The 25,098-nt window shown below is 36.3% G+C and overlaps 3 protein-coding genes and 1 non-coding gene across 28 annotated transcripts; all 4 read left to right on the forward strand.

The window, feature by feature from the left end:
- The first annotated feature begins 1,233 nt into the window (after positions 1-1,233).
- TRNAS-GCU (transfer RNA serine (anticodon GCU)) lies at positions 1,234-1,315 on the forward strand. Its single transcript has one exon. It is a non-coding gene; the product is annotated as a tRNA-Ser (tRNA).
- Positions 1,312-17,070, forward strand: LOC147505685 (myosin-9-like). Of its 23 annotated transcripts, none has more exons than XM_086558163.1 (33): positions 1,314-1,645; positions 1,924-2,052; positions 2,403-2,546; positions 2,655-2,800; positions 2,886-3,042; positions 3,167-3,225; positions 3,641-3,800; positions 3,906-4,055; positions 4,134-4,270; positions 4,367-4,513; positions 4,645-4,746; positions 4,932-4,989; positions 5,070-5,171; positions 5,461-5,498; positions 5,684-5,810; positions 5,892-6,062; positions 6,257-6,388; positions 6,497-6,606; positions 6,769-6,829; positions 7,263-7,440; positions 7,724-7,929; positions 8,022-8,141; positions 9,455-9,553; positions 9,854-10,075; positions 11,413-11,552; positions 13,141-13,367; positions 13,723-13,865; positions 14,692-14,816; positions 15,185-15,532; positions 15,704-15,843; positions 16,020-16,088; positions 16,197-16,241; positions 16,568-17,070. In XM_086558163.1, the coding sequence occupies exons 1-27, from the start codon at positions 1,643-1,645 to the stop codon at positions 13,773-13,775; spliced, it is 3,378 nt and encodes a 1,125-aa protein (XP_086414289.1). In that variant the 5' UTR covers positions 1,314-1,642; the 3' UTR covers positions 13,776-13,865; positions 14,692-14,816; positions 15,185-15,532; positions 15,704-15,843; positions 16,020-16,088; positions 16,197-16,241; positions 16,568-17,070. The 23 variants fall into 23 exon arrangements, with proteins under 23 accessions (XP_086414292.1, XP_086414291.1, XP_086414289.1 ...); XM_086558156.1 differs by having other exon boundaries at positions 16,197-16,237; XM_086558160.1 differs by lacking the exon at positions 14,692-14,816 and adding an exon at positions 16,341-16,390.
- Positions 17,071-17,460: 390 nt separating this feature from the next.
- LOC147505686 (glucuronokinase 1-like) lies at positions 17,461-20,546 on the forward strand. Its single transcript, XM_086558168.1, has 6 exons — positions 17,461-17,619; positions 17,712-18,065; positions 18,737-18,925; positions 19,089-19,205; positions 19,677-19,837; positions 20,192-20,546. Exons 1-6 carry the CDS (start codon positions 17,554-17,556, stop codon positions 20,430-20,432), a joined length of 1,128 nt encoding a protein of 375 aa, XP_086414294.1. The 5' UTR covers positions 17,461-17,553; the 3' UTR covers positions 20,433-20,546.
- Positions 20,547-22,741: 2,195 nt separating this feature from the next.
- Positions 22,742-24,801, forward strand: LOC147505687 (pentatricopeptide repeat-containing protein At1g62350-like). 3 transcript variants are annotated; one of them, XM_086558170.1, is made up of 3 exons: positions 22,742-23,034; positions 23,195-23,328; positions 23,687-24,801. In XM_086558170.1, the coding sequence occupies exons 1-3, from the start codon at positions 22,927-22,929 to the stop codon at positions 23,718-23,720; spliced, it is 276 nt and encodes a 91-aa protein (XP_086414296.1). In that variant the 5' UTR covers positions 22,742-22,926; the 3' UTR covers positions 23,721-24,801. The 3 variants fall into 3 exon arrangements, with proteins under 3 accessions (XP_086414296.1, XP_086414297.1, XP_086414295.1); XM_086558171.1 differs by having other exon boundaries at positions 22,743-23,034; positions 23,886-24,798; XM_086558169.1 differs by lacking the exon at positions 23,687-24,801 and having other exon boundaries at positions 22,743-23,034; positions 23,195-23,592.
- The last annotated feature ends 297 nt before the right edge of the window (positions 24,802-25,098 follow it).

Below are 25,098 nucleotides of genomic sequence, written 5' to 3' on the forward strand. Positions count from 1 at the left end.
TATTTTATTATAGATATTGGTGAAGGAATTGGAAAAATGAAGTGACTTTTGAGTTACAATTAATTTTGCTGACTTAATTATTAATACAGCTAATGTGTAAAAATGGTGGTTTAATGGTAGGTGAAACGTGTTTATCTATAGTGTTAATTAATCTATATTATTAGGGATGTCAACGGGCGGGACTTGAACATGACTCACCTATGCTCAAGTCCTGTCCAAATTATATTTACATTTACCCAAGCCTTATATGTGGCACTACAACACTAATCCATAAAGCCTCTTAACATTTTATGTATACCAGTAGTTACAAATTTAATAGTACTTATTTGAAAAACTAAAAAAATAACCTTAGTTTTCGGGCCGGGCCGTTATCGGGTTGGACGGGGATATATCCATAATTGGCCCAATAGTCTTATCGGACAACATTTAAGTTCTAAGTCCCCATCTTAACTATTCGGATTCAATCGGGCTTCGGGCCTATCCATTAATAGCCCTATATATTATATTATGTTTTGAGATTGGTTACCTAACACAAGGAGGGATCACTAACTGAATTAGGATCATATACATTAAATTAACTAGCTTTAGGGTAGCGCATTCACCAAAACCCCATTGCAATCCATCAAACTCGAACTAACCAATTATTATTATTTCCACTCAAATCTTAGCCAAGTTGATAGAAAAATTCTAGAGTGTTCACTAATTAAATATTTTCGTGCCAATCGAAGACCCCTTTAACGCTGTTTTAAGGTCCGATAAGCCTTGAAGCAACGATGAATACTCAAGAAATATTCAATGCACATTCATAACCACAATGTTAAATAATAAATACCAATCTTCCAAAAATAATTATTATTGTTAAAGATAAGTATATATATGTTTACGTTAAAAACTTAAAATAACATGAGAAAATATCCTAGAGAAAAAATAACACAGATACCCAACTTCCCCACAAAGAAGTAAACGTTGTTAACATTATGAAGCCAAAAAGGGACATGGAATTTGTATATGTATTCTCAAAACAACACGGAACAATCACACAATAATTTGACTAAGGGGCATGGAATTTGCATATGTATTCTCAAAACAACACGGAATAATCACATAACTTGACTAAGGGACATGAAATTTGCATATGTATTCTCAAAACAACATGGAACAATCACACAACATGACTTAGCAGAAAGGAAACCCATGGAACAAATATATAACTTGGACTTCTTTAACAATCAAGTCGCTTTGGCCGAGTGGTTAAGGCGTGTGCCTGCTAAGTACATGGGGTTTCCCCGCGAGAGTTCGAATCTCTCAGGCGACGAATGTTTTTAATTATTTTTTCTTTCCCTTTTGTTTTTACCCGCTTCTCTCTTCTCCCGCTCATTTGCAACCACGAAATCTCCGAAACATTTGCAAAAAAATTTGCCGAGACCGAAATTTAAGGCGAAAGCAGAAAAAAAATGTCATCATTCTCACAACCGAACAACACTCAAAAATCAGATTCACCGCACCATTTTTCATATCTAACTATTTACATTCTTGTCCAATTCACGTTCTTCCACTCCCATTTTTAAAACCTCATATCATATTCGAATGGATTTACACGAGTAGATTTCTGATTTTTTGAGCTATTCATTGGACCTTAAGAATGGTATGTAATTACATTAACCATCAGAGATGAGAAATATAAAACTCTCTAGCCCTGTTGATGTTTTTAAATTGTGCCTACTTAGAAAACTTTAAAGTAGCTGTAAGATTGTTATGGGCTGGTATTGAGGGCTTAGAACATCTTAACACATGTATGCACACCTTGTAGTATTTCTATACATATGTTAATACTTCATTTGTGGTTGCTTTAGGAGACATGTTTGGTACTATCATAATCACAAGTATGATATCTGCATGAACTGTCACTGTTCTTTGCTTCAGGAAACTCAAGTAAACATACATGTGGGTTCTCATGTATGGGTTGAAGACTCAGCATTAGCTTGGATTGATGGACAAGTAATGAACATTAATGGAAAAGATGCTGAGATTCGAACTAGCAACGGGGAAACGGTATGTAGGATATCAATTATATTTCCATGGGACTGAAGGCGGGGATCATATTTTCGCTGAATATGTTTGTATTAAGTTGTGAGAAACAACCTTCTGGAATATTTATTTTTGTTATACATGATAAGGTTTCTCATGTCATATACTCATGTTGTACAGTAAAGTCTTGTTAACTTGCACTTAGGTGCGGTAGATGGAGAAAGTACACAGTTAAGAGGAATTGCTTAATTTTTTCAATCTGAAATCTGAAGTATCCACAAGTCACTTGGTGCTTAAGTTTTGAAGTGTTATGCCCATCAATTGATAACTAACATTAGGAGCCAATGCCATTTTTCCTCTTTGATATCTTTCAGGTGGTTGAAAATATACTAAAAGTATATCCAAAGGATGTGGAAGCTCCTTCTTGTGGAGTACATGACATGACAAAACTTTCATATTTTCATGAGCCTGCAGTCCTACAGAATTTATCAACTCGATATGAACTAAATGAAATCTATGTGAGTTTTTCTTGGTCTTCATTTTTGGCTTAAGTTCACAGTTGATAAATTTTTTGCAGCAGATATGGACCGTTCAATAAAGATTGTCCTTATCTTGATTGTATTCAGACTTATACCGGTAGTATTCTTATTGCCATAAATCCATTTCAAAGATTACCTCATCTATACGATACACATATGATGGAACAATACAAGGGAGCACAATTTGAAAAATTAAACCCCCATGTTTTTGCAGTTGCGGATGATGCATATCGGTAATATTATATGCCCACTACATGATTAATTATTAGTATTGGACTAGGAATGCACTTATTCTGGAAAATGATTATACTGAAACAGGGAAATGATCAATGAAGGGAAAAATAACTCTATTTTGGTTAGTGGTGAGAGTGGAGCTGGCAAGACTGAAACAACGAAAATGCTAATGCGCTACCTTGCCTACTTGGGTGGGCGAGTTTCCACTGAAGGACGAACTGTTGAACAACAAGTTCTAGAAGTAAGATGGGTCCCCACTTAATCTGGTCTTGATTCTAACGCTTTTTAAGTTTGACATCCTCTTCTTTTATTGGTTAATTTCCTTCATGGAGAATTTGCTTACGTTTCAACTGCTATGATTGCAGTCAAATCCAGTTCTTGAAGCATTTGGCAATGCCAAAACTGTTAGAAATAATAATTCGAGGTGAGATACTTCCCAAGGCATATGTTTTCTGTATATTTCTTCTCCCTAAAACCTTTGTATTGAATACGTAACGTATCTTATGGTACATTTGTATGGGTAATGCTCTTGAAGGTGGTCGTCACAATCTTCGAACATCAATAAGTGTTTCATGATTTTAAACTTTAAAGTAGCTTGTGAAAATGAAATGTGTTTTATTCTAATGTAGTAATTTGTATCTAGTGTGCAAATGAACCTTCACTAATTGACATCAGACACTTGATAACATTGCTCACGGTATATACTTGATATCATAAATTTCATAGCTGGAAGTTTCAACCCTGTCATTTTAACTGTTCTCTTGATTTAGACTATAGTAGTGTAGTTCCTTGAGTTGTCGTTCTGTATTTATTTGTGGTCCCTAAAATATATGTTTCAGTCGCTTTGGTAAATTTGTTGAGATCCAATTCGATCAACATGGAAAAATATCAGGAGCTGCTATTAGAACTTATCTTCTTGAAAGATCTCGTGTTTGTCAAATTTCTGATCCTGAGCGCAACTACCATTGTTTCTACCTTCTATGTGCAGCACCACCACAGGTATTTTCTTATGAACTTGATCCTCTGTCCTAGAGAATGTTTTCATTATTAGACTGGATACAGTGCTAATATAGCCGATGCGCCTATTGTTTTGAAACTTAACAGGAAATTGAGAAGTATAAGTTGGGAAATCCCCAATCATTTCGTTATCTTAACCAGTCAAATTGCTATGAACTAGTTGGTGTAAGCGATGCTCATGAATACCTTGCCACTCGCAGAGCTATGGATATAATAGGAATTACTGAAGCAGAACAGGTGCACAAACTAGATATTTTTAATTTCTTTACAACTTGCATTGATAAGAGCCACGTCCTCATTCTTCTATTTTTCCAGGATTCAATATTCAAAGTTGTCGCGGCGATTCTTCATCTTGGTAATATCGAATTTGATAAGGGGGAAGAAAGTGATTCATCAATTCTAAAAGATGAGACATCCAGTTTTCATCTTCACATGACCGCAGAGCTTCTCATGTACTCTACTGGATCCTTTATAGTAGCATACCAGATGGTTACATTTTGTTAGATATGCTGGTGGCTGGAATATTTTTATTAATGTCATCATTTCAGGTGTGATCCTCAGGCCCTGGAAGATGCATTGTGCAAACGTGTGATGATAACCCCTGAGGAAGTTATTAAAAGAAGCCTTGATCCTCTTGGTGCAGTAGTTAGCAGAGATGGTTTGGCCAAGGCAATATACTCACACTTGTTTGACTGGTAAGGTTATGGCGTCATGGGGAAAGGATTGGTTAGATCTCGTCTCCTTCCTCTTATATTGACATTTGTGAAAGTACTAGATTAAGGTGCACACATGACGCTAAGGTGGCATGATTTTTACTTATGTGCAGGTTGGTGGCTAAAATTAATATGTCCATTGGACAAGATCCTAATTCAAATGCTCATATAGGGGTCCTGGACATCTATGGCTTTGAAAGCTTTGAGACCAACAGGTAGCAATGTAAAAGCATGGAAAGTAAAATTGACTATTGTGGCGATATTACTTGTTTCTTTTGCTTGACTAAATTGAATATTTTTATTGACTTTCGGTATTCACATCACGCAGTTTTATAATCAGTATTTATTGACTCTTTCTGGCTTTTTTGTATTCAATTTTTAACATTGTTATGCTGTTCAGTTTTGAGCAGTTCTGTATCAACTTCACAAATGAGAAGCTTCAACAACACTTCAACCAGGTTTGTAAGAACATGCATCGCCTCTTTAACATTAGCTAGAATTCTACTCTAAAGCCTAACATATGGATTATATTGTTCAGCATGTTTTTAAGATGGAGCAGGAGGAGTACACAAAGGAGGAGATTGACTGGAGCTACATCGAATATGTTGATAACCAAGATGTTTTGGATCTCATTGAGAAGGTTATTCCCTTTGGCTTTGATTCTAATAGTTTATAAAATTAAACTTATAGATAATATCACCCATATAACAATTTTGAAAACTAGCTTTTGTGTTTCCTTCTTTTTTGTATTCATGTTCTCAGAATCTTTGTCATATTTATAATGCTCCTATTCTTTTTTAATTGATTTTTTAGCGTAGAATTCCGATATGACCTGAACAAGCTTCTTCATAGTCTAGCATTAGGGACATGGGTCTTACAAGAACGCTGTTTTCTTATTGACCTTTAAATCATATAAATCATTTTTGCAGAAACCTCGAGGAATCATTGCTCTTCTTGATGAAGCTTGGTATGTTTGTCATATTTATACTGTATAGTTTTGACCGTTGGATGTATGTGAAGGTTATCAAACTTCACCAGAAGATAAAAGATTAGCCGTATCACTTATCCCGATAGTAGGGTATCACTGGATGAACGTTTATGCTTCTCTGATGTTTCTAACACTTTAAACTTTTGACTGTATTTGGTTTCCAGTATGTTTCCAAAGTCAACACATGAAACATTTTGTCAAAAGCTTTATCAGACGTTCTCAAGTCACAAATGTTTTGTTAAGCCAAAACTGTCGAGCACCAATTTTGCCATTGCTCATTTTGCAGGAGAGGTGTGGTTTTTGGCTTTTGCCAGATATCTTACTCTATGTTTCTGTTGCAATGACAATGTCTTTGCTGTCATCATCTTTCAGGTCCTATATCAAGCTGATCAGTTTCTTGACAAAAATAAAGATTATGTTGTTCTTGAACATCAGGAGTTGTTGCGTGCCTCAAAATCTCCTTTTTTAGTGAGGCTTTTCCCGCCTGTCTCCGAAGAGTCAACCAAATCCTCTAAGTTCTCTTCCATTGCATCTCGCTTTAAGGTACATATGTTCTGTTACTTTGCTGGTATCGAATATCGATGTCTGAATTTTTTCCAAGTCTTCCAAAGTAAGTACAGCCAATGATGCATCATAACACGTATCAAAATCATGTCCCATAGACAAGTAATTTGTAATTCTGGAGGTTTACTTGGTGACGTGCCGACAACTAATTCTTGCTGTTATAATCAATGCAGACTCAACTGCAGCAACTGATTGAAACTTTAAATTCAACTGAGCCTCACTATATTCGTTGTGTGAAGCCAAACAATCTTCTAAAACCTGGCATGTTTGAGAATGTGAACATCATGCAACAATTGCGCTGCGGTGTGAGTACAATTTGAAGAAGTTTTTATAATAATCTGTTTTGTACGGAAAATTCAAAATTTCCATGCTATGTCAAATCTACCGGGCTCATTATTCGATTGCTTTTTTAGGGTGTCCTGGAAGCAATTAGAATTTGTTCTGCTGGGTATCCTTCTCGGCGTGTGTTCAATGAATTTCTGAAGCGATATGGTGTTCTCGCCCCAGATGTCCTAAAAGGAAAGTATGTATCCTCTTTTAGCTTTGGTGTAAACTCAAAACAAAGTCCAAAGATATTTATGCTTGGTTCAGTCAGTCTACTTAGAGTAATTTCCTGAGGTCGTCTAATTTTACTGGTTTAGATATCATGTTGATGTTCTTTCTGAATATATTCATTTCTGGACAGCTATGACGAAAGGAATGCCTGTGTAGTGATTCTGGAAACGAAGGGGTTTGCAGGTTTTCAGGTAATCTTGCATTTACTATCAAATTTTCAATGTTTTAATGGTCCAAAACAAGGTTTGCCGCATCTATGAATATTCCATCCTTCCATCGTTTACAGCATCTATTAACTTGTAATTTGCACTATAAAGCTTGTAGCTGGGTAGAGGGGATCTTCTTGGGCATTGCTTAGCTTCTTGTTATGTGGCCTATTATAATATTACCATATTAGTGCATTGAATTTCACCGATAAAAAAAATGGAAAAAACTCTGAAACGAATGGAGTTAAAAAACAAATAAAAAAAAAAAGAAGAAAACCAAATAACCTAAAAAAAAAAACTTGGTGAACTCATTAGAATCTGGTTTGTTATATTATTTGATATAAGACGGATTATTTGTCATAATGACCACAATAGGAATATTTATCCATATTGACAAGTGTCTATTCTGGCTTTGCAGATGGGAAAAACAAAAGTTTTCCTTAGGGCTCGTCAGTTGGCTGAACTAGATGCATGGAGAACTTTGGAACTTGATAACACAGCTAAAGCTATTCAGCGGAGAATAAGGACACATATTGCGCGTAATCAGTTTTCTTCATTACGAAAGGCTACTATTTGTGTACAAGCTCTATGGAGAAGTAAGTATTTCCAGTTACATTTAAAGTAGTAAACTATTTATCAACTCTAGGTACCACAAATGTTAAAAAACTCTAGGTACTACATCTTACCTCAAGCACATTTGCAGTTCGAACAACACTATATAATTTTGTTAGTTCTCAGTACTCTAAGGAACGCTTGTCTTCCCAGTCCCACCCCACCCACATCCCCATAGAAAAGCAAAATAAAAAGTGCTAGTCGATTGATGCTCTTGACTCTTTTGTTTTTCTTTTGATGTTCACACATTGCCAGTATGACTTGTAGGAAGACTGGCTCGCAACTCATTTGTAGACATGAAGAGGGAGGCATCTGCTATCAAACTTCAAAAGAATTTGCGTAGATATCTAGCCAGAAAGGCTTACACCCAAGTCTTGTTCTCATCGCTTGTCTTGCAGACGGGTTTAAGGACAATGGCCGCTCAGAATAAATTTCAACTTAGGAAGCAAACTAAAGCAGCCATTATAATTCAGGTTATCTACCTTTACACTGATATGAGACATTCTGCCGTCTATCTTGCTCTTACGGAGCTTTTTCCTTTTTGGGGAAAAAATACTATTTTCAGGCTCGATGGCGATGTCACCAAGTGTCATCATACTATAAGATGCTCAAGAGGGCATCCATCACTTTTCAATGCCGTGGGAGGAGGAGGTTTGCCAAGAGGGAGCTTAATAAGCTTAAAATGGTGAGTGTATTAGTATGATAATATGCTGTATAATGTAAAAACATAATTGTTTAGAGACGAGCTAGTTGATGCCAATGCCGTTGGAGACACCATGTTGATAAAGCATGCGATCCACTGTATTCTACTCGTTTAGTCTTATCGACAGCTCTTGTCGACGCTGTTATTGTCTTTTTTGTATAATAAGTTTCACAACTTCAATAACTTTCAATAATAAGGAAAGTGAAACACATGTGATGTAATTTCAGAATGGACAAGTCATTTCGCTGCTTCTATGGGCTTCAGAAGATTTATCATATATTTGCTGTGGTAGCTAACCAGTTGCCACTTTATGCGTATTATATGTATTTCTCCTGACAGTAAATAAAAGTAAAATGGTCGACGGTATCGTCGTCTTTGGAAATGATCGAGGTTAAATTCCTTGGAACTATTATCACTTTTGGAGGTTTATGGGAGAAGGATGTAGAAGCATTTTTGGAAAAGTCATAGGATAAACATTGTTATGGTGAAATTTATCGGGCTTCTGGTTTTGGCACCTAAGAATGTATGAAAGGCACTATCTTGTTCTCTACAACTGTTGTTGTAGCCTTATAAATTGGAGTAGCTGTTGGGATGCGGTCACGTTAAAATTGATGGTTGTTTGCTTAGTCATCCTTGCCCATCTTGATTAGTTAAACCTATTCTGGACAAATACGTGAAGGCTATAATAAAGCTGTGGCTACTTATTATATTTTCCATTTAAATTGGGAACTGTTTTTTGCAAATGTAAATATTGCAACTCTTCTAATCAGTATATATGATGAAAAACACTGTAGAGACTAGTACTTATAGTCCATGAAATTTGGTGTGCACCTGGTTATCAGCATTGAGCACATTCCAGAACTGGGAGGCCGCTTGAGGAGGGGGATTTAGCAGTTGCAGTGTTAGTTTGTTATCTTTAACGTTTCACTTATATCCCCCTTTGTTTTTCAGTGTACTTGATCGGTGGAGGTCAAAAGTGCAACATTCCATAATCCAGTACACATACTGACATGAATATCTGTCCTATATTGTGACATCTCCACTTTATCTACTTTTTCCTTATAAAATCATTTCTCAAATTTATGCAATTCAGAATATGATCAATACTAGAATGCATGCTGTAATACTATTGATTACAATAGACTACACAGGAATGTATGTATACACATGGAATTAAGCATCCTTCTGCATCGAGTGTATCAGCGATTCACTTATTTTTCTACTTTCTTTCATAATCATTCTTCTTCTCTGAATAATTTTATTAAATGCATAATTGCATATGCATTATGGTGCAGGCTTCAAAAGAAACAGGTGAACTTAAAGAAGCAAAGAATAAACTTGAAAAGCGAGTAGAGGAGCTCACAAGGCAATTGCAGTTGGAAAGAATTTGGAGGGTAATCTTAAACCCAGCCTTTTGTTTTGCATGATATTACCCTATTCAGCGTATTCTCTTTCCGCACAATATCGGTATCCACTGCTTCTAGTCAACCAACTTTTTTGCCTCTCTGCACCAATGGTGGATTGTGTTACAAATAAATTGACGTGTGATTATAAACTCTAAAATTAGTAATTTCTCTGATAAGCCTTTTTCTTTGTAAGCTTATTATTTTCACCTTGTTTTGTAATAGGATATAATTAGAATTCAGATGCTTGATATCATTACCTTTTTAATTAAGGATTGGCTTCATATGCAGGCTGAGTTGGAGGAAACTAAAGGATTGGAGATAATGGAATTGCAGAACACTCTGCAAGCTATACAAAATAAACTTGATGAAACAAATGCAATGCTTGTGAAGGAACGCGAGGCTGCACAGGAGATGGTTGAAGAAGTAGCTCCTGTTATTGAAGAAATCCTTGTTCCTGTTGAAGTTACTGAAAAGATTGCTTCTCTTACAGCACAAGTGGAAAGCTTACAGGTAATTTTCTTTTTGCCCGCTAAAGGCTCCAATTTCTTGTCCTCTTCAGGATTGCATTTGATCACACTCATGACGAATCATTTGTAACATCTTTAACTTGTGAAGAAGAAATCTCAAATGTCTGTTTAGGTGCAGACGTGCAGTCCAAGTCACGGCTAACATAGCTTTGGCTAATTAACTTGTTCTCTTTCTACTTGTCACTTAGATCATGGAATTTTCAATTAGAACATATGGCTTTCAGAAAGCCTTGTTTTGTAGAAATGCGTTCTCATTCAACTTGCTTACAAGCATTTGCTTAAAGAGCAGAAACATGTTTTAGAGAATATTTTGGTCAAGTACTTCTTCTTTATTTAATCTGTGTTACATACCAATCATAGATGCAATGATTCTTGTTCCCAGGACATGGAGTAGTGAGAAACATGTTTTAGAGAATGTTTTAGTCAAGTATACTAGACTAAAGAAAAATTCGCTCGTATTAGTTCTCTTCTCCGGTGTAGTTAGCAAATATAATGTCATACCTGGATCTTATGCTGCAGCTGGTAGAGCTCCTCTTGTCAGTAAACCACAGATTCATTTTAAAATAAAGTGTGATCTTAAAAAAAATGTTGGTAATAATAATAATATAATAATATCAATAATTATAAATGTAATTCCATATATCTGTAGGATTTCCTATTTTTGTATACTATAATGGGTGCAGATGGTCACTCTTGTCCGTTTCTTTTGTTCCTTCATTAGTTCATTTATACTAAATTTTTATGTAAATTAGGCTTATTTTCCTTACAATATTTCGTTTTATATGTTTAAATATTTTTTAAGTGTCCTCTGCATGTCTTGAACCAATATCATATAGAAAATGCCAATTTTGATTGTTAGACGGCTGATAATTTTCTGTCCTCATTGCTATATTTGGACAAGGCAGTGGAACAATGACACCTGGAGTAGCGGACTTCTCCAAAATGATTGTGTCCAACTTCTTATACATGGATGCATAGGTTCTAACTGGAAGACTGAAGACATGGACATGCATGTCATATATTTGGAGTTCTAATCTAAAATAACTAAATACTACATCCATAGTTTAATGGAACTTGGTGTGTAATCTTGTTCTTTTCATATTCTTTTGATAAGTTGTGCTAGATATATATAATGTGAAGAGTTTATGTGAGGAGTGTGCTTAGACATTGCTTTGTGTTCACATGCCAAATACATGGTTGCAGATTATTTGTGTTTTTACCTTTTTCAAACTATTCCACTGCTATAGAACGCTCCTTATGATTCTTACCAAGTTACAATTTTATTTTGGTTGATATTGACTCAGTCAAAATGTCAAACAGGCGTTATTGCAATCAGAGAAACAAAGATCTCTTGATATTGAAAAGATATGTAGTGAAGCTCAAGAATCTAATGAAGAAAGGCGCAAGAAGTTAGAAGCAACAGAAAGAAAAGTTGATAAACTTCAGGAATATTTGAACAGGTGTGGTTTTGCTTTTAATATTGATCAACTTTTTTTTTTTTTTTTTAATTGAAGCTTAGGGTTAAGGAGACCCCAACCTATATTAAAATCTTGGAGTTCTTACATAGATCTTACCCGCTTTGTCCTCCTCAACAATATTCAAAAGCCTTTCATCAAGAGGAGGTACAAAATAATTGCATTCTTGTTCACTACACAGGCTAGCTAAATAGTCAGCTGCCTTGTTACACTTGACACATGACTAAAACTTAAAAAGGCAAAAGAGCTTGCTGCATCCTGAATATTGATTAACTTAAAAACATTGAAGTTTTAGTTTAAGTGCTGTCCAAATTTCCTCAGCAAGGTTCATAGCATTTGCATGAAGCATTGGTAGGTATTCGTATATGAACATATTAATATATTGATTTAGGTGGTTTTTAACATACACGTATTTTAAAAATCCCATTTGAATGACTGATATGAAGCTAAATTGTGATTGCAAATAACAATGGTGAAAGCGAGGTTTTGCTTGCAAAATGAGAAATTCACTATTCCATTGGACGGGTGAATTTCCGTGAGGGTGGGCAATTTAATTCTTTCCGTGTGAGGTTTATTTTAATCCCCACCAGAAGTTATCACCACCAAAACCTCCACCCATTTGAGCTGATCAATCAGTTTTTTGTGGAGGCATAAGAAATTTAACCATTAATATTTTCTCATGAGATAATTGTGGGATGAAGTTATGTTAGAGAAATAGAGGTAGAGAAGTTATGGTTGACATGAAGATATTCTCTGAAAGATACTTTAGGCTTAAGATGGAAAGGCAAAGAAACTGTAAGATATTTAACTGTCTTTGTTTGGTAATTGACTAAGCGATAACCGAGTCTAAAGAAACAAGGCCAAAAACTACGGTCAGTACTATAGGGCCCAGATAATTACAGGAGTAAAAACTCTCTAGGTGACGCTTAATATTATTGCAACCTCCACACATGAAGAGTGGTGCACACTGCACAATCTTGAGGCTACAAGCTCATGTTGAATCACACAGCTTTTAGTCCAAAACTAATTGGAGTGAAAATGCTATATATGTCACATTTCAGTAAATGCATAATTAGTATTTTTATAGCACTATACAGACCGTCTTTGCACAAACTGATTTTTATAGCACTATCTAGTTGTATTTGACCAGGCCAAGCCTTTTTCCTTCATGATATGAAGAAGGGCTATCCATAAACCGTCTCTCGATGTTCAGCAAGTGCTTTGGTCCAACCTAACCAAGAAAAGACCCTTGTATGAATCCTTCAAAATGAAGTCAAAGCAAGTCCCCTTACCTTCTTTTTGTACCATTTCTCTTTTGGAATCTATAACTCATATTTGTGGTCTAATACCTTTCTCAAAGTCTTGAATCCCATCAGAATTGATTTGTTTATTGCCTCTTTGAAAAGGTGCTGCCATGTAATAAAAGAAAAAGAAAGAAAGAGAACATAACAGAACTTAGTATTTTGACTGTCTAGGAGTCATGTTTATTGCTTCCATTTACCTAAACGTACGAAAGGTATAAAATTCCTTCATTTTACGTGACTTACAAGATGTGCAATCTAGTGTATCTCAGGATGATGCGATGCTTCTCGAATCAAGTTTCGGAGTTGAAAATGTTTTTGTTTACTTCATCAAGCTCAAGTTCAACTTCAAGGCTCAATGATTCATATGATGAGGATGATGCTACTACCAATCCCTTCTCTTTTCCCACTCCAGTTCCAACGCCAATAAGCGTCTCCTCCCTCACTCCAGATGCTCTTCGCCAGATCGTTCAAGAACATTCACCAACAACAGTTGCAGGTCAGTCCATTCTTTTAGTATCATTCTTAACAGGTATATAACACTGGTATATATAAGGGCGGTCAGCAGTATAGAACATTAATCATCATCAGTGATCAGTCTAATCTACGTGAAATCTTCTTGTGGTCATGAAGGATCCATACTGATGATGAAAAAAAATTCTAATGCCATTACCTTCTTCGTGTATATAAATAGTATATATTCTCTCCCTGTATTTTATTGTATTATGTGATATTGGTTATGCCTGAAGCTGTCCTAGATCTTGAATATTCCTGTTTTAGTTAGGTATATGTTGTTATTACTCTATTACATTATTCTTCTTATTATCATTTCTATTATGGCTGTGATCGTGCAGAACCTGTGAATTGGGAAAATGAGCGTGAGGGGGCATTCGATGATTTCTTCTGACATGGTGCTCCTTCAATGTGTGTGAATTGTTTTGGTGCTACTTCTGGTTTGGATATAACTCAACACTACACAGCTGCTCTGGCGTCATAGGTCAGGCTTTATCCAAGTAGATTTTCTGATTTATGTTATGAATTGTGTGGATAGATCATAGATCTGATGCTTACTAAAGTTATTGAATACACATCAAGTAACCCCCGCCCTCTTATATAGTACTATAAGTTCTTATTACAATGTTCAATAAATTCATAGTGAATGTATGGGGTCATTTCCCCTTTATCAGATGGGAAGATCAACCCACTTTGTGCTTTTGTAGATAATTCCACACATGACATATATGCAAGAATCTGTCAGAAGAAAATAAGCCCATTTGTTCCTTAATCAGTAGGCAAGAAGAATTAAGATTCACCATCTTGTTCAACAATAGAATGGATGTATTCTTTCTGAAACATACTAACATGTTGTTTTCAGAATAAATGCCCGTCCCTTTGCATTTTGCACCTCAAGGGTGTATAGTTCTATATTTGACTTCTTCCATATTCAACCACGTGTATCTGTTATTAATTGCAATTGTAGTTGATGTACCTCATTGACTATGCACATCTCTGTAAGTTTCTTCCCCCCCCTCCCCCGCTGAAGGGCTCTGATTCCTCTGAAAGACCACCCTCTGAATGTGCCCATCCATCTGAGTTTAATTGCCTTTGAACACTGAAAGCCTATGGACTTAATTTGTTTGATTGTTAATATCTGAATTAGTTAAGAGTTTGTTGAAAGTAGCAGAAATAATCAGCGGTCTTAAGTGGTTTTCAAGTTGAGAGCTCTGAATACTGAATGGAAGAAAAACAAACACTGCCAAAGCCATTGCTCTTCTTTATAATATGTGGAGTGTCTGATTGAAGATTCTCCTTTTTGCATTTAGGCGTGAAGAAAAGGTTTCCAGTTAATATTAGAGAATGCAGTTCTGCATTTCTCCGTCAACAAGCTCTGTAGAATGTAGATGACACCTCATATGATCTCCTGATAAACTCTAAAACAACTTTTCAGGTATTCCTGACAAACTCTGGCCTGAAGTAAGAAGTGATGTTCACTCATAAGTCTAAGCCTTGAGAAGAGGGATTTTGTAGATGGTGATACAAAACTAACTGTAGAAAGTTGAACTCTTAAAACTGGAGTATTTCCCAAGTTATCATATACCAGTCTAATACTCTAGGAAGACAGAATCTAATATACTCAGTTCTTCATGAGCCCTAGGAGAAAAGTTTGAACCAAAGAACACTCAATGAGAACTCATCAGGTGTATCATACAGCAGTTATGGGTTCGCAAGGAGTAGACGTCATGTATCATTTAATAGTTTTTAAACTTTTTTCCTTACTGTAGATCCTTCAAGTTGATAGTTGCATTTTTTGTACAGCTTTGTTCAGAAAATTGGGCATGCTGTTGAGGTGTGAAGTTTCTGTCAACTAATCTAGTGTGGCGCTATTTTCGTTTATCAGAATCATTCTGTAGCTAAACGTCATATTAATTGAATGACGACTGAGGAGAACATTGATATCTTGGTGTACTGCTGGTCAAAAGCCATGTCACTGTTTTTGAGATTGCGATGCGCACTCCAAGAAACTGTTGCAGTTGGTATCGCCTCAGTACAGTAATCTCTTCTTTACAGCTACGTACTGGTGCTGCCTATTTCAAGGACCTTTACAAGGCATCAATCCCTTCTCTGATTGGCATGTCAGTTGCGATGCTTGGGTTATGTGTCCAGGTAGTGGAATATTTTATTTGTTTACCTTGAAGAGTGACGTTTATTTTCATTAGAAATTGTTTTACTCACCTTGAGTTTTTGATTTTTGTTTATCGAAAGAAAAAAAAAAGTTCTTGATTTTTATTTTTGTTTTATTGCATTTCATTAAATATTTAGTGATTGGATGTGTAGGTTCAAACGACGTCTACAACAAGCTTAGTTGGCGTCCTCACACTTTACCTGCAACCGCTGCAATCCTCCAAGCTCAATGGAAAGATAATGGGAAACGACTTGACAATATAATGCATACATTGACGGCCAACCTCGTTAGTGTAACCCCTCTCCCTCCCCCTTTTGTATTTCAATTTGTCTCAACTCTCATGGTACAGTCGACTCCATTTCGCTGATATGCTGGCGTCTAATTAAAGGCTCACAACTGTTTTATCTTTATCTTTTCTTTTTTAATGCATACCCATCTCACATGCTTTTGTTTTCTTTTTATTTTAAGGTGCCTCTTTTTCAGTCCATAGAGCGATTAAGCAACTAGTTCATTCATCAATGTGCAATTGTTCAACAGGTATGATGCCTTTTAGCAATCTATTCTATCTTGGTCTTTGAGGAGTCTTATAGTCGGATAGTGCACAAAAACTCATTCAGTCCTCTTGAATTCTTCTTTTAATTGCAGCCAATTTGACGCTGGAGTGTTCTGTCATTCAGTATGTCAAGGCAGGTGCTACAGAGCGGTCAATAAGATAGTTTTGTTCCATATCATATGCTTCATCCTTCTTGGTTTTTTAGTTTTTCCCGATAATTGAAGAAATGCATGCAGGGTGTACAAGGAATGAGCTGAGGCATACCGGACATGCTACTGGATTCCTGGTATTTTGATTCTCTCTCATTCATTATACTACCCTGCATGTCCGCAGCAATTGCTCATTCCAAGTGCTTCGCCGCATACTCTCAACTCCTGAGTTTGAAAAATGCAGAAACATAGCATAGCAGAATTACTACAACTGTTGAAAAGTAAAAATAATTTCTCCTAATATTCTATTTTAGGTCATGCATCCGCAGGAAAGGGGGTAGATGAGTTAATTCGTGAATGGTGACCATCATTAACGACCCTAAAGGACGCCAGGAGTTTTATCACACGATTTCGCCATACACTTACTTCCTCCAATTAGTGCTGGCCTAAACATTCCCTCTTTATGTACCAAGTCAATACTACATACGGATCGGATGACTAGTAGATGTGGGACAGTGGGATCCTTGGATGTACATTATTATAAACGCCAGGACTCAAACTACCTTTCGCTGAAGACCATCGTTTTGGTGGGATGCTATTTTTAGAGGGTGTATGGACCCTTGGTTGATTCTGCAATATGCTGCCATATGTCAAAATGAAAATATCGAATGCATCTCTTTCTAATTTATGCGAAATCCCCAGTAATGGTTGTATTCATCAGAGTATGGGACTTTGTGTCCGGTCATTACAGTTCGTCTGCATGCCCCTTTCCTTTACCAAATTATTTTACCAAATGATTAACCCTCCATTTTAATTTCCTCATCTTGCCAACTTTAGTGCAGTTGAACAACTCATTTATGGTTAAAATCTTGATTATTATTGAATTTCAGCCAATTATTTATTTATACTAAGTCTGGAAGAAACTTCTTTTCTTAACCACATGATTGTATAAACGCCATAAGTAACATCTTACATCAATCAATCCCAATTCCGTTAATAAGATAAGGAAGAGAAATAATACAAACATCTTTCATGAGACATGGAATGTCAAAAGTCAAAAAGATTACAAGCATTTCAACACTCAGCTTGGGATCAGGTATCCAACAGTTCATTTAGAAATATATGATGGGAAAGCCCGTGATATAGGCCCATGGGCACTAGTATGCATGTGGGGGCCTCATAAGACTGGTTTGCTGATAATGAGATAAGCATAAAACAATTAAAACAAAATTAAAAGTGAGTCCAACTGTCCAAATTTGGCAAACAACTAATCCAAAATGATTAAAAGAAAAAATAATCCATGCAATGCCTTCATCGTTTATCCACTCGTCTTTGCCCCGTGAGCCATAATAATAATAATAATCAGGTAATCTCTCAATTAATTGATTGTACAATTTTATATTTGTAAACTTGTTGGGTTTGTTTTTTACAATCACTTACGCCCACTGGCCATTGCAGTCTTGTAGAGAGATGATGATCGAACACAAGTCTTATGCAAGGGTGGGTCTTGTTGGTAATCCTAGTGATGTTTACTTTGGCCGTACTATCTCTTTCAGTCTCGGCAATTTCTGGGCATCTGTTCGCTTACAACCTTCGGATGATCTCGTCATTCAGCCTCACCCAAATCATGATCTCGTCAGATTCAACTCACTTGATCACCTGGTGAATAGGTTGGAAAATGAAGGTTATTACGGAGGGGTGCGTTTGCTTATGGCAATTTGTAAAGTTTTCCGCAAATATTGCAATGAAAACAATATCGAGCTTAAAGGTGGAAATTTCACTTTAAACTATGATACCAATATCCCTCGCCAGGTAAACTTTTTTGTTTTTTTTACCAATATCCTATCACGAGCATGCCACACATTAATCACACTAATATGCAATGTTGACTGTTATATACTGTGCCTTCTTGGTCCTGCCAAACAATTCCATACCTGTTCCACAGGACAAGTTAACAAGATATGTTTACTGTTTCTGGGACCTGGTTGCATAGTTAGTATAACTCAGTCACTACCGTTTTTCAAATTCATAGATGATCAAGTGTCTGGATTTTATGCCATGCAAGGAACCTTAGTACACTTTGGACGACAACTTTCAAGTCCCAGTTGGTCTTAAATAACTAGGACATCGCTGAACCTTGACACCATCCATTGGGGGATGTGAATTGGTTATAGATTGTTTTTATTGAGAACATCGGAGTTTTACTTCAATAAATACAGCATGTCTTACTGAAAATTCTTGGCCCTGCGAAATGTCCTGTGTAATCAGTCATGTTCTGCAATAGCAGGCTATGAACCTGGAAGATGTTACTTAGTTATATAGAGAGAATTTGGGATTTAGTTTGATTGTTAGAGTTTTCAGTTGCATGTTTAATTTATATGCGGCTTGCCGGCTTCATATTTTTCTCACGTGGAAACTTGTTAGAGGTTGGGTTTGTTGAAACAGTATTCTTAACACGGTGTTGCACTGTTTTGACATGACAGACAGGGCTTTCAGGATCGAGTGCTATTGTTTGTGCTGCTTTAAACTGCATGCTTGACTTCTACAATGTGAGACATCTGGTTAAAGTAGAGGTCAGGCCCAACTTGATTCTGAGTGCAGAAAAAGAACTCGGGATTGTAGCTGGTCTTCAAGATCGGGTTGCACAAGTCTATGGGGGGCTTGTTTACATGGTATTTACTGTTGAACTGTTGAAATATTGATTCTTTAGGAATTTATTGGTGCTGAAAAATGATATAATACCCACTAAGAAAACAATTTGTTGCTCCCTTACTGTATAAAAATCTAGATAAATTTCAATATTTAAAATCTCTCACTTTGGTACTGATTATATAGGACTTCAGAAAGGATTACATGGATAAGTTTGGACATGGTATATATACACCTATGGAAACTCGTCTTCTTCCTCCTCTCCACCTCATTTATGCTGAAAATCCAAGTGATTCTGGGAAGGTAGGCTTTCTTTTCTTTCTCTAATTTTTATACATCATATTCAAAATGTAGAGATTCTTTTTTAGTAACAAGGTCATTTGTGGTAAACACGTCTGTGCAATTTTATATCTTTATTTCATGGTTAATGTTTTCTCTCAATTTTTTCCAGAACGATAGTTGACTAGATGTACTCACTTGAAACCCTTGAAGATTAGGAAAAAGGTGCTTGAAATCGAAACTACAATTGACAGCAAGCATCAGTAGACTTTTTGGCTGAATATTCTTCGACTGAATTTTTTAAATGAGTTTCTTTTTATTCGTTTTTTGATGGTTTGGATGTGTCAAACTAATATAAGTAGGCCGTCCACTTCTGAGCATGTGACGGATGTGCAAGCCTTCTTTGGCTTGTCATCTTGTCTGATTCTAATACATGTAGGTGGATCTTGGACCATATGTTGAACATAAACCAGTGAGAAATTATTGTAATTGCAGGTGCACAGTAATGTCCGCAAAAGATGGCTCAACGGGGAAGAATTAATAGTATCGTCTATGAAGGAAGTTGCTGACTTGGCTTTAGAAGGCCGAGGAGCTTTGCTGGAGAAGAATTTCACCAAATTTGCGGAACTGATGAACCGTAATTTTGATATTCGAAGGTAAGTTACACTAGCAAAGCTTTTTTATTGACGAGAGAAATGGCTCTCAAGTTCAAATGGATGAAGGAAATCAATAAGTCTTTTGGATGCATGTCTAACTCCATTCGAATACGAGTATTATATAGTCTGTCAGACCCCATGGTTCTCAATACTCTTGCCATCTGATGTTCATTCTTGCTGGCATTAGTTGTTCAAATGAGATGAATATTGGGAAATAGTTTTATGTGTTTAAGTTAATCCATAGGCAGACGGGCTTATAGTTTCTCAGTATTCTGTTTACATTTAGATTTCATACTACTCTCATAGTCTCATGTCTCATATATATGCAACCTTTTCTTGTTGGGTATTGCACAGGCTCATGTTTGGAGATGATGCCCTTGGTTCTCTGAATATAGAGATGGTGGAGGTAGCTCGAAGGGTAGGTGCCGCATCAAAGTTTACAGGAAGTGGAGGAGCTGTTATTGTCTTTTGTCCGGATGGACCTTCTCAAGTAAAACTTCTTGTGGATGCTTGCCAGAACGCTGGATTTATAGTTCTGCCTGTTGAAGTTGTATCTTCTTTCCTAAGTGATCTGGATCTAAAAAATCTCAAGTAGATCATGCTTGTGAACAATGCACAACAATAATCCTATCAAACATGGGTGCTAATGTTAGCCATCTGTTCAAATTGGTATTCTTAATAATGAAAAGCTGTCGCCCTTTGTTTTCAATGGTTTTGGGACTTGCTTTACTGCTTTGCACAGAAGGATCCGAACAAACTAATCGCTGGATCTGAACGCAGCTTTACTGTGGGATAGATCATCTGTGAATATCCTGCTCAGTCTTAAAAGCTGCATTACTCTCCATCTTCCGATTTCTTTTTCTTTTTCACAGTTTAATCCTTATCCATTTTTATATTTTACCCAAACTGACCAAACGCCTGCTGGAGCAAACTCCTTAATAAAGTTAACAGATCCCCTGGAACACTATCAATAAAACAAGAGATACAATGTTATCGAGCTTTCAAAAGCCATTAATAAGGACAAGTATGCTACGCATTCGGTTCTTTTCAAATCTTTACACTTGTCGCTCTAACATCTTTAAAAAACAATATAAAAATATTAACAAAGATTGATTATAATTTCAGTGAGGTGAAAGAGGTTTTTAAATTATTTTAAAGCTAATTCTAATTTCAGTGAGGTGAGAGAGTGTTTTGTAAATTACTTAAAACGGAGGGAGTTGATTAAAATAATTGAGGGAGGTGTTTCTAAATTGTAAAACATGAGAGATTAGAAATCAGTAATGATAGACTGACCCTACTTATTTGACTTACTATTTGGACTTACTGATGTGTCAAAAGTCATAATCATTGATTTACATAGAGATACATGTCGGTGTGTATTGCAATGCAAATGTTATCCAAATAGTGAGTTGCAATAGTAAGTATAAAAAATAGGTATGTGTAGCACTACTCATTAGAGCATTTGCAATGCAGGGGGTTTCAAGGGGTTTGTGACTTTTTTCACCGGGTTGGGAGGAAAAAAGCTGTGCAATGCAAGGGTGAAAAAGCCGTGACTTTATTCACCAGTTCAAAACAAGGTGAAACCTTCCACCGAGATAGTGGTTGACTTGTTAACTTCGGACGGGATGTTGGATTCCGTCTCGTGTGTTTTTTTTAAAAAAAATGGGTTTTTTTTTTCGGATGAAATGTTTCATTCCGTCTCGCATGATTTTTCGACTTTTTTTCGGTTTTTTTTTAATTTCAGACGGAATGTTTCATTCCGTCCAGAGCGTTTTTTCGATTTTTAAGTCCATACAGAATCTAACATTCCGTCCGAGATATTTTATTCACCTTTGCGTTACATAGCTTCACCTTGTTTTTCACCGTTTTGGTGAAAAAGGGGTGAATAAGTGCTGAGGTGGCGGTGAATAAGGGGGGAATTATTTTCACTTGCATTGCAAATGCTCTTAGAAATAGCCTATTTGTTCTATTCGGTTGAGAAGCAGTAATGCTAGACCAACCCACTTATTTGACCTACTGATGTGTCAAAAGTCATAATCATTAATTTACATAGAAATACGTGTCCATGTGTATTGCAACCAACCTTGCTATCATTAATAAATATAAATATACCATGTTTTAGAAATTTCGAGTCATTCTCAGTGACGACTTCATCAATGCTTGACCTTTTTGAACTTTTAGTCCAATATTTTAGCGCCATGAACTTGGCAATGTCATGCACTGATGCACCTAAAGAGCTTGGGTTAGTGGGTTACCACTGCTGCCACCAATCCAACAATGCCAAAGTGAGTGGTGTAGAGAATAAGAGCATGCCAAATGATTTTATCAGCAATATTAGGGTTTATGACCACTTGGTTAATGCAACTGATAACAGGTGTATGAAACAATTCTCCTAACCTAGTTTGACTCCAACTTTGCGTTTCATGGTCTATGAGTTGGTAAACTTGGCGTTTTGACAGTCAAGTCTGCTTATAAACATTTGACTAATGAATTGTGCATGAGCGAGGCTTCGGATACAAATCATCAAGTCATGACAAATTTGTGGAAAACCAAAATTGAGGCAGGCATACAATTGTTTGTTTGGAAAGTGTATTATGGAGGGCTGCCTACAGGGAAGTGATTCATCGATATAAGTTTAAAGGTTATATTGACATACCCCCACCATAATAATTGAAATTAGGATTTTTCCCCCAATTTGACAGTCAATAGGAGTCAACCAACGGTTGCCGTCAGTTGACTAGTCAAGGATCATATATTGTCCTAAATACCTTTTTTCTGTGAAAATTACGAAATTATCCATTAATACTGTTCAAAGCCCACAACTCAAAGCCCAAACTCGAAAAAACAAGTTAAAATACAACTAAAAATAAAACTCCAATCAAAGTTTAAAAATCAAAATCAATTACCTAATAAAATTATTCAAACAAAAACCAAATAAGAAAAATGAATTAAAAAAACAAACACCTGTGGCTTATTACTAACGCCAGAAACACCGGCAGAGCCGAAAACAGTTGCAGAGAGGGAGAAACCTGAGTATTGAAGCATTTCAAACCGTTCAAGCTCTGAAGCGAGCCAAGAAAGACGATAACATGGTCGAGCAAGTCTTTGAATCCAAAGTCAGGAGATTGTTGAAGTTTGATATGCTCGCTGTTCTTCGGGAACTCCTCAGGCAGAATGAAGCTCTTTTGGCTCTCCAGGTATTGTCCCCTTTCATACTCTTCCTTATTGACTATTTCAGTTTCGGTAAATGAGTTTGGCTTTACGGAGATTATCTATAAATTTGATTGTTTTGTTTTATAAAGTTGATTATTGCTTTAGCTCCATGAAACTCGACTGATGACATACATTTTTCGACAGGTCTTTAAAGATGTTCGGAAGGAGTATTGGTATAAGCCACAGGTGTTGGTCTATGCTGACATGATTAAGATGTTTGCAAGCAATGATTTTCTTGAAAAGGTTGAACTTCTTCTGCTCTATCTGAAGATCAAGAGGTACCATTTAGATGCTGATACCGAAGGTTTCAATGCTCTTTTAGAACCTTGATGAATTATGGCTTTTCACCACAAATAACAAACAAGGGTACCCAACAAACAATATATAGGCTCAGACACGCACAAATTCAGTCATCAAAATTTTATGTAATAATACCCTTAAATTAAACCACAGGTGTTTGTTTTTTTAATTCATTTTTCTTATTTGGTTTTTGTTTGAATAATTTTATTAGGTAATTGATTTTTAAACTTTGATTGGAGTTTTATTTTTAGTTGTATTTTAACTTGTTTTTTCGAGTTTAGGCTTTGAGTTGTGGGCTTTGAACAGTGTCAATGGCTAATTTCGTAATTTCCACAGAAAAAGGGTATTTAGGACAATTCATGATCCTTGACCAGTCAACTGACGACAACTGTTAGTTGACTCCTATTGACTGTCAAATTGGGGGGGAAATCCTAATTTCAATTATTATGGGGGTAATCCTAATTGCAACTAGTGGTGGGGGGTATGTCAATATAACCCTAAGTTTAAAGGAGACATCTCTTGTATTTTGTGCCAGAAAGAAATAGAGACAGATGAACATATGTTTCTTAACTGTGAGTGGACCAAGTGTTTATGGTTTGGGTCTGACGTAAATTTGAGAATGCATGAACATGGAGGTAAGGGCTTGAAGGATTGGTTGAGAGAAGCAATTGTTTGGAACAGTACACTTGAAGATGAAAACAAAAACTTTGCCAGCACATATGGCTCAGTAGGAATAAACTAAGGTTTGAGAAGCAGCAACCGAGCATGGAGAACATCTACACACAAGTGAGACGAAGAACAAATAGCGATTTGAAAGCTTTTAAGAATGACCAAGAGGATGCTAACATGACTATGCATGTTGACTCAATTCCCAGAACCCTTAATATAATGATGAGTTGATGACTAGAGTAGGATTTGATTACTATACATCTTGGAATCAAATTAGTTTTGATGGTGCCTTTGACAAGATAAGAAATAGAGGTGATGCATCAGTTGTTTGTCGGAATGCAAATGGTCAATTGGTGGGATCATTGATTCATTGTACAGGAAGTTCAGCACAAGGAGTCCACTAGAAGCAGAATGCCATGGAGCTGACCTAGCTGGTATTTTGATGGGAAGATTAAAACTGGAACAGACATTGATTTTGGGAGATTGCAAAGAACTTATGCTGAGAAGAAAAGGAGCAGTCGCTGGTTGGGAGCTCTCTGATTTCATTTCTAAAGTTTCTAGTATGTTTAACCAGTTGATTATAAATAATGGTTGTAATGTTTTGTTTTTCTGGTTTCAAAGAGATAACAACAGAGAAGCTCATGTATTAGCTAAGTGGGCATTGAAATATGCCACTATTGGGCCACCTCCCTATTGGTCTCTAGACTCTGTAAATTCTTTGTCAGTTGCTTAAGATGAATGTGAAGGGTTATTATTGAAAAAAAAAAAAAAGAATAAGAGCAGATCATCCTTGTCCAACTTAAAAGTCACTTGCATAAACTCCTTCGGCCATGAAGAGAAATTCTGCGCTTTGATATTCGAGAGCATGGGCGTCTACTAAACCAGATTGCTCGTGCAAAACCACATTCAACAACAATATGTAGAAGGGAATCTGATTTCGTAGTGGGCGTTTATGCACCAAATTTGGGCACTTAAAAATTACATTTTCATATATGCTGATTTACCCACCATATCTGAAATAGAATCATTTAAGGTGTAAACTAAAGAATCTAACTTACTTGTACCTTCATTGATGTAAG

This window comes from Coptis chinensis, chromosome 4 (assembly GCF_015680905.1).
Source record: "Coptis chinensis isolate HL-2020 chromosome 4, ASM1568090v1, whole genome shotgun sequence".
Taxonomy (NCBI): domain Eukaryota; kingdom Viridiplantae; phylum Streptophyta; class Magnoliopsida; order Ranunculales; family Ranunculaceae; genus Coptis; species Coptis chinensis.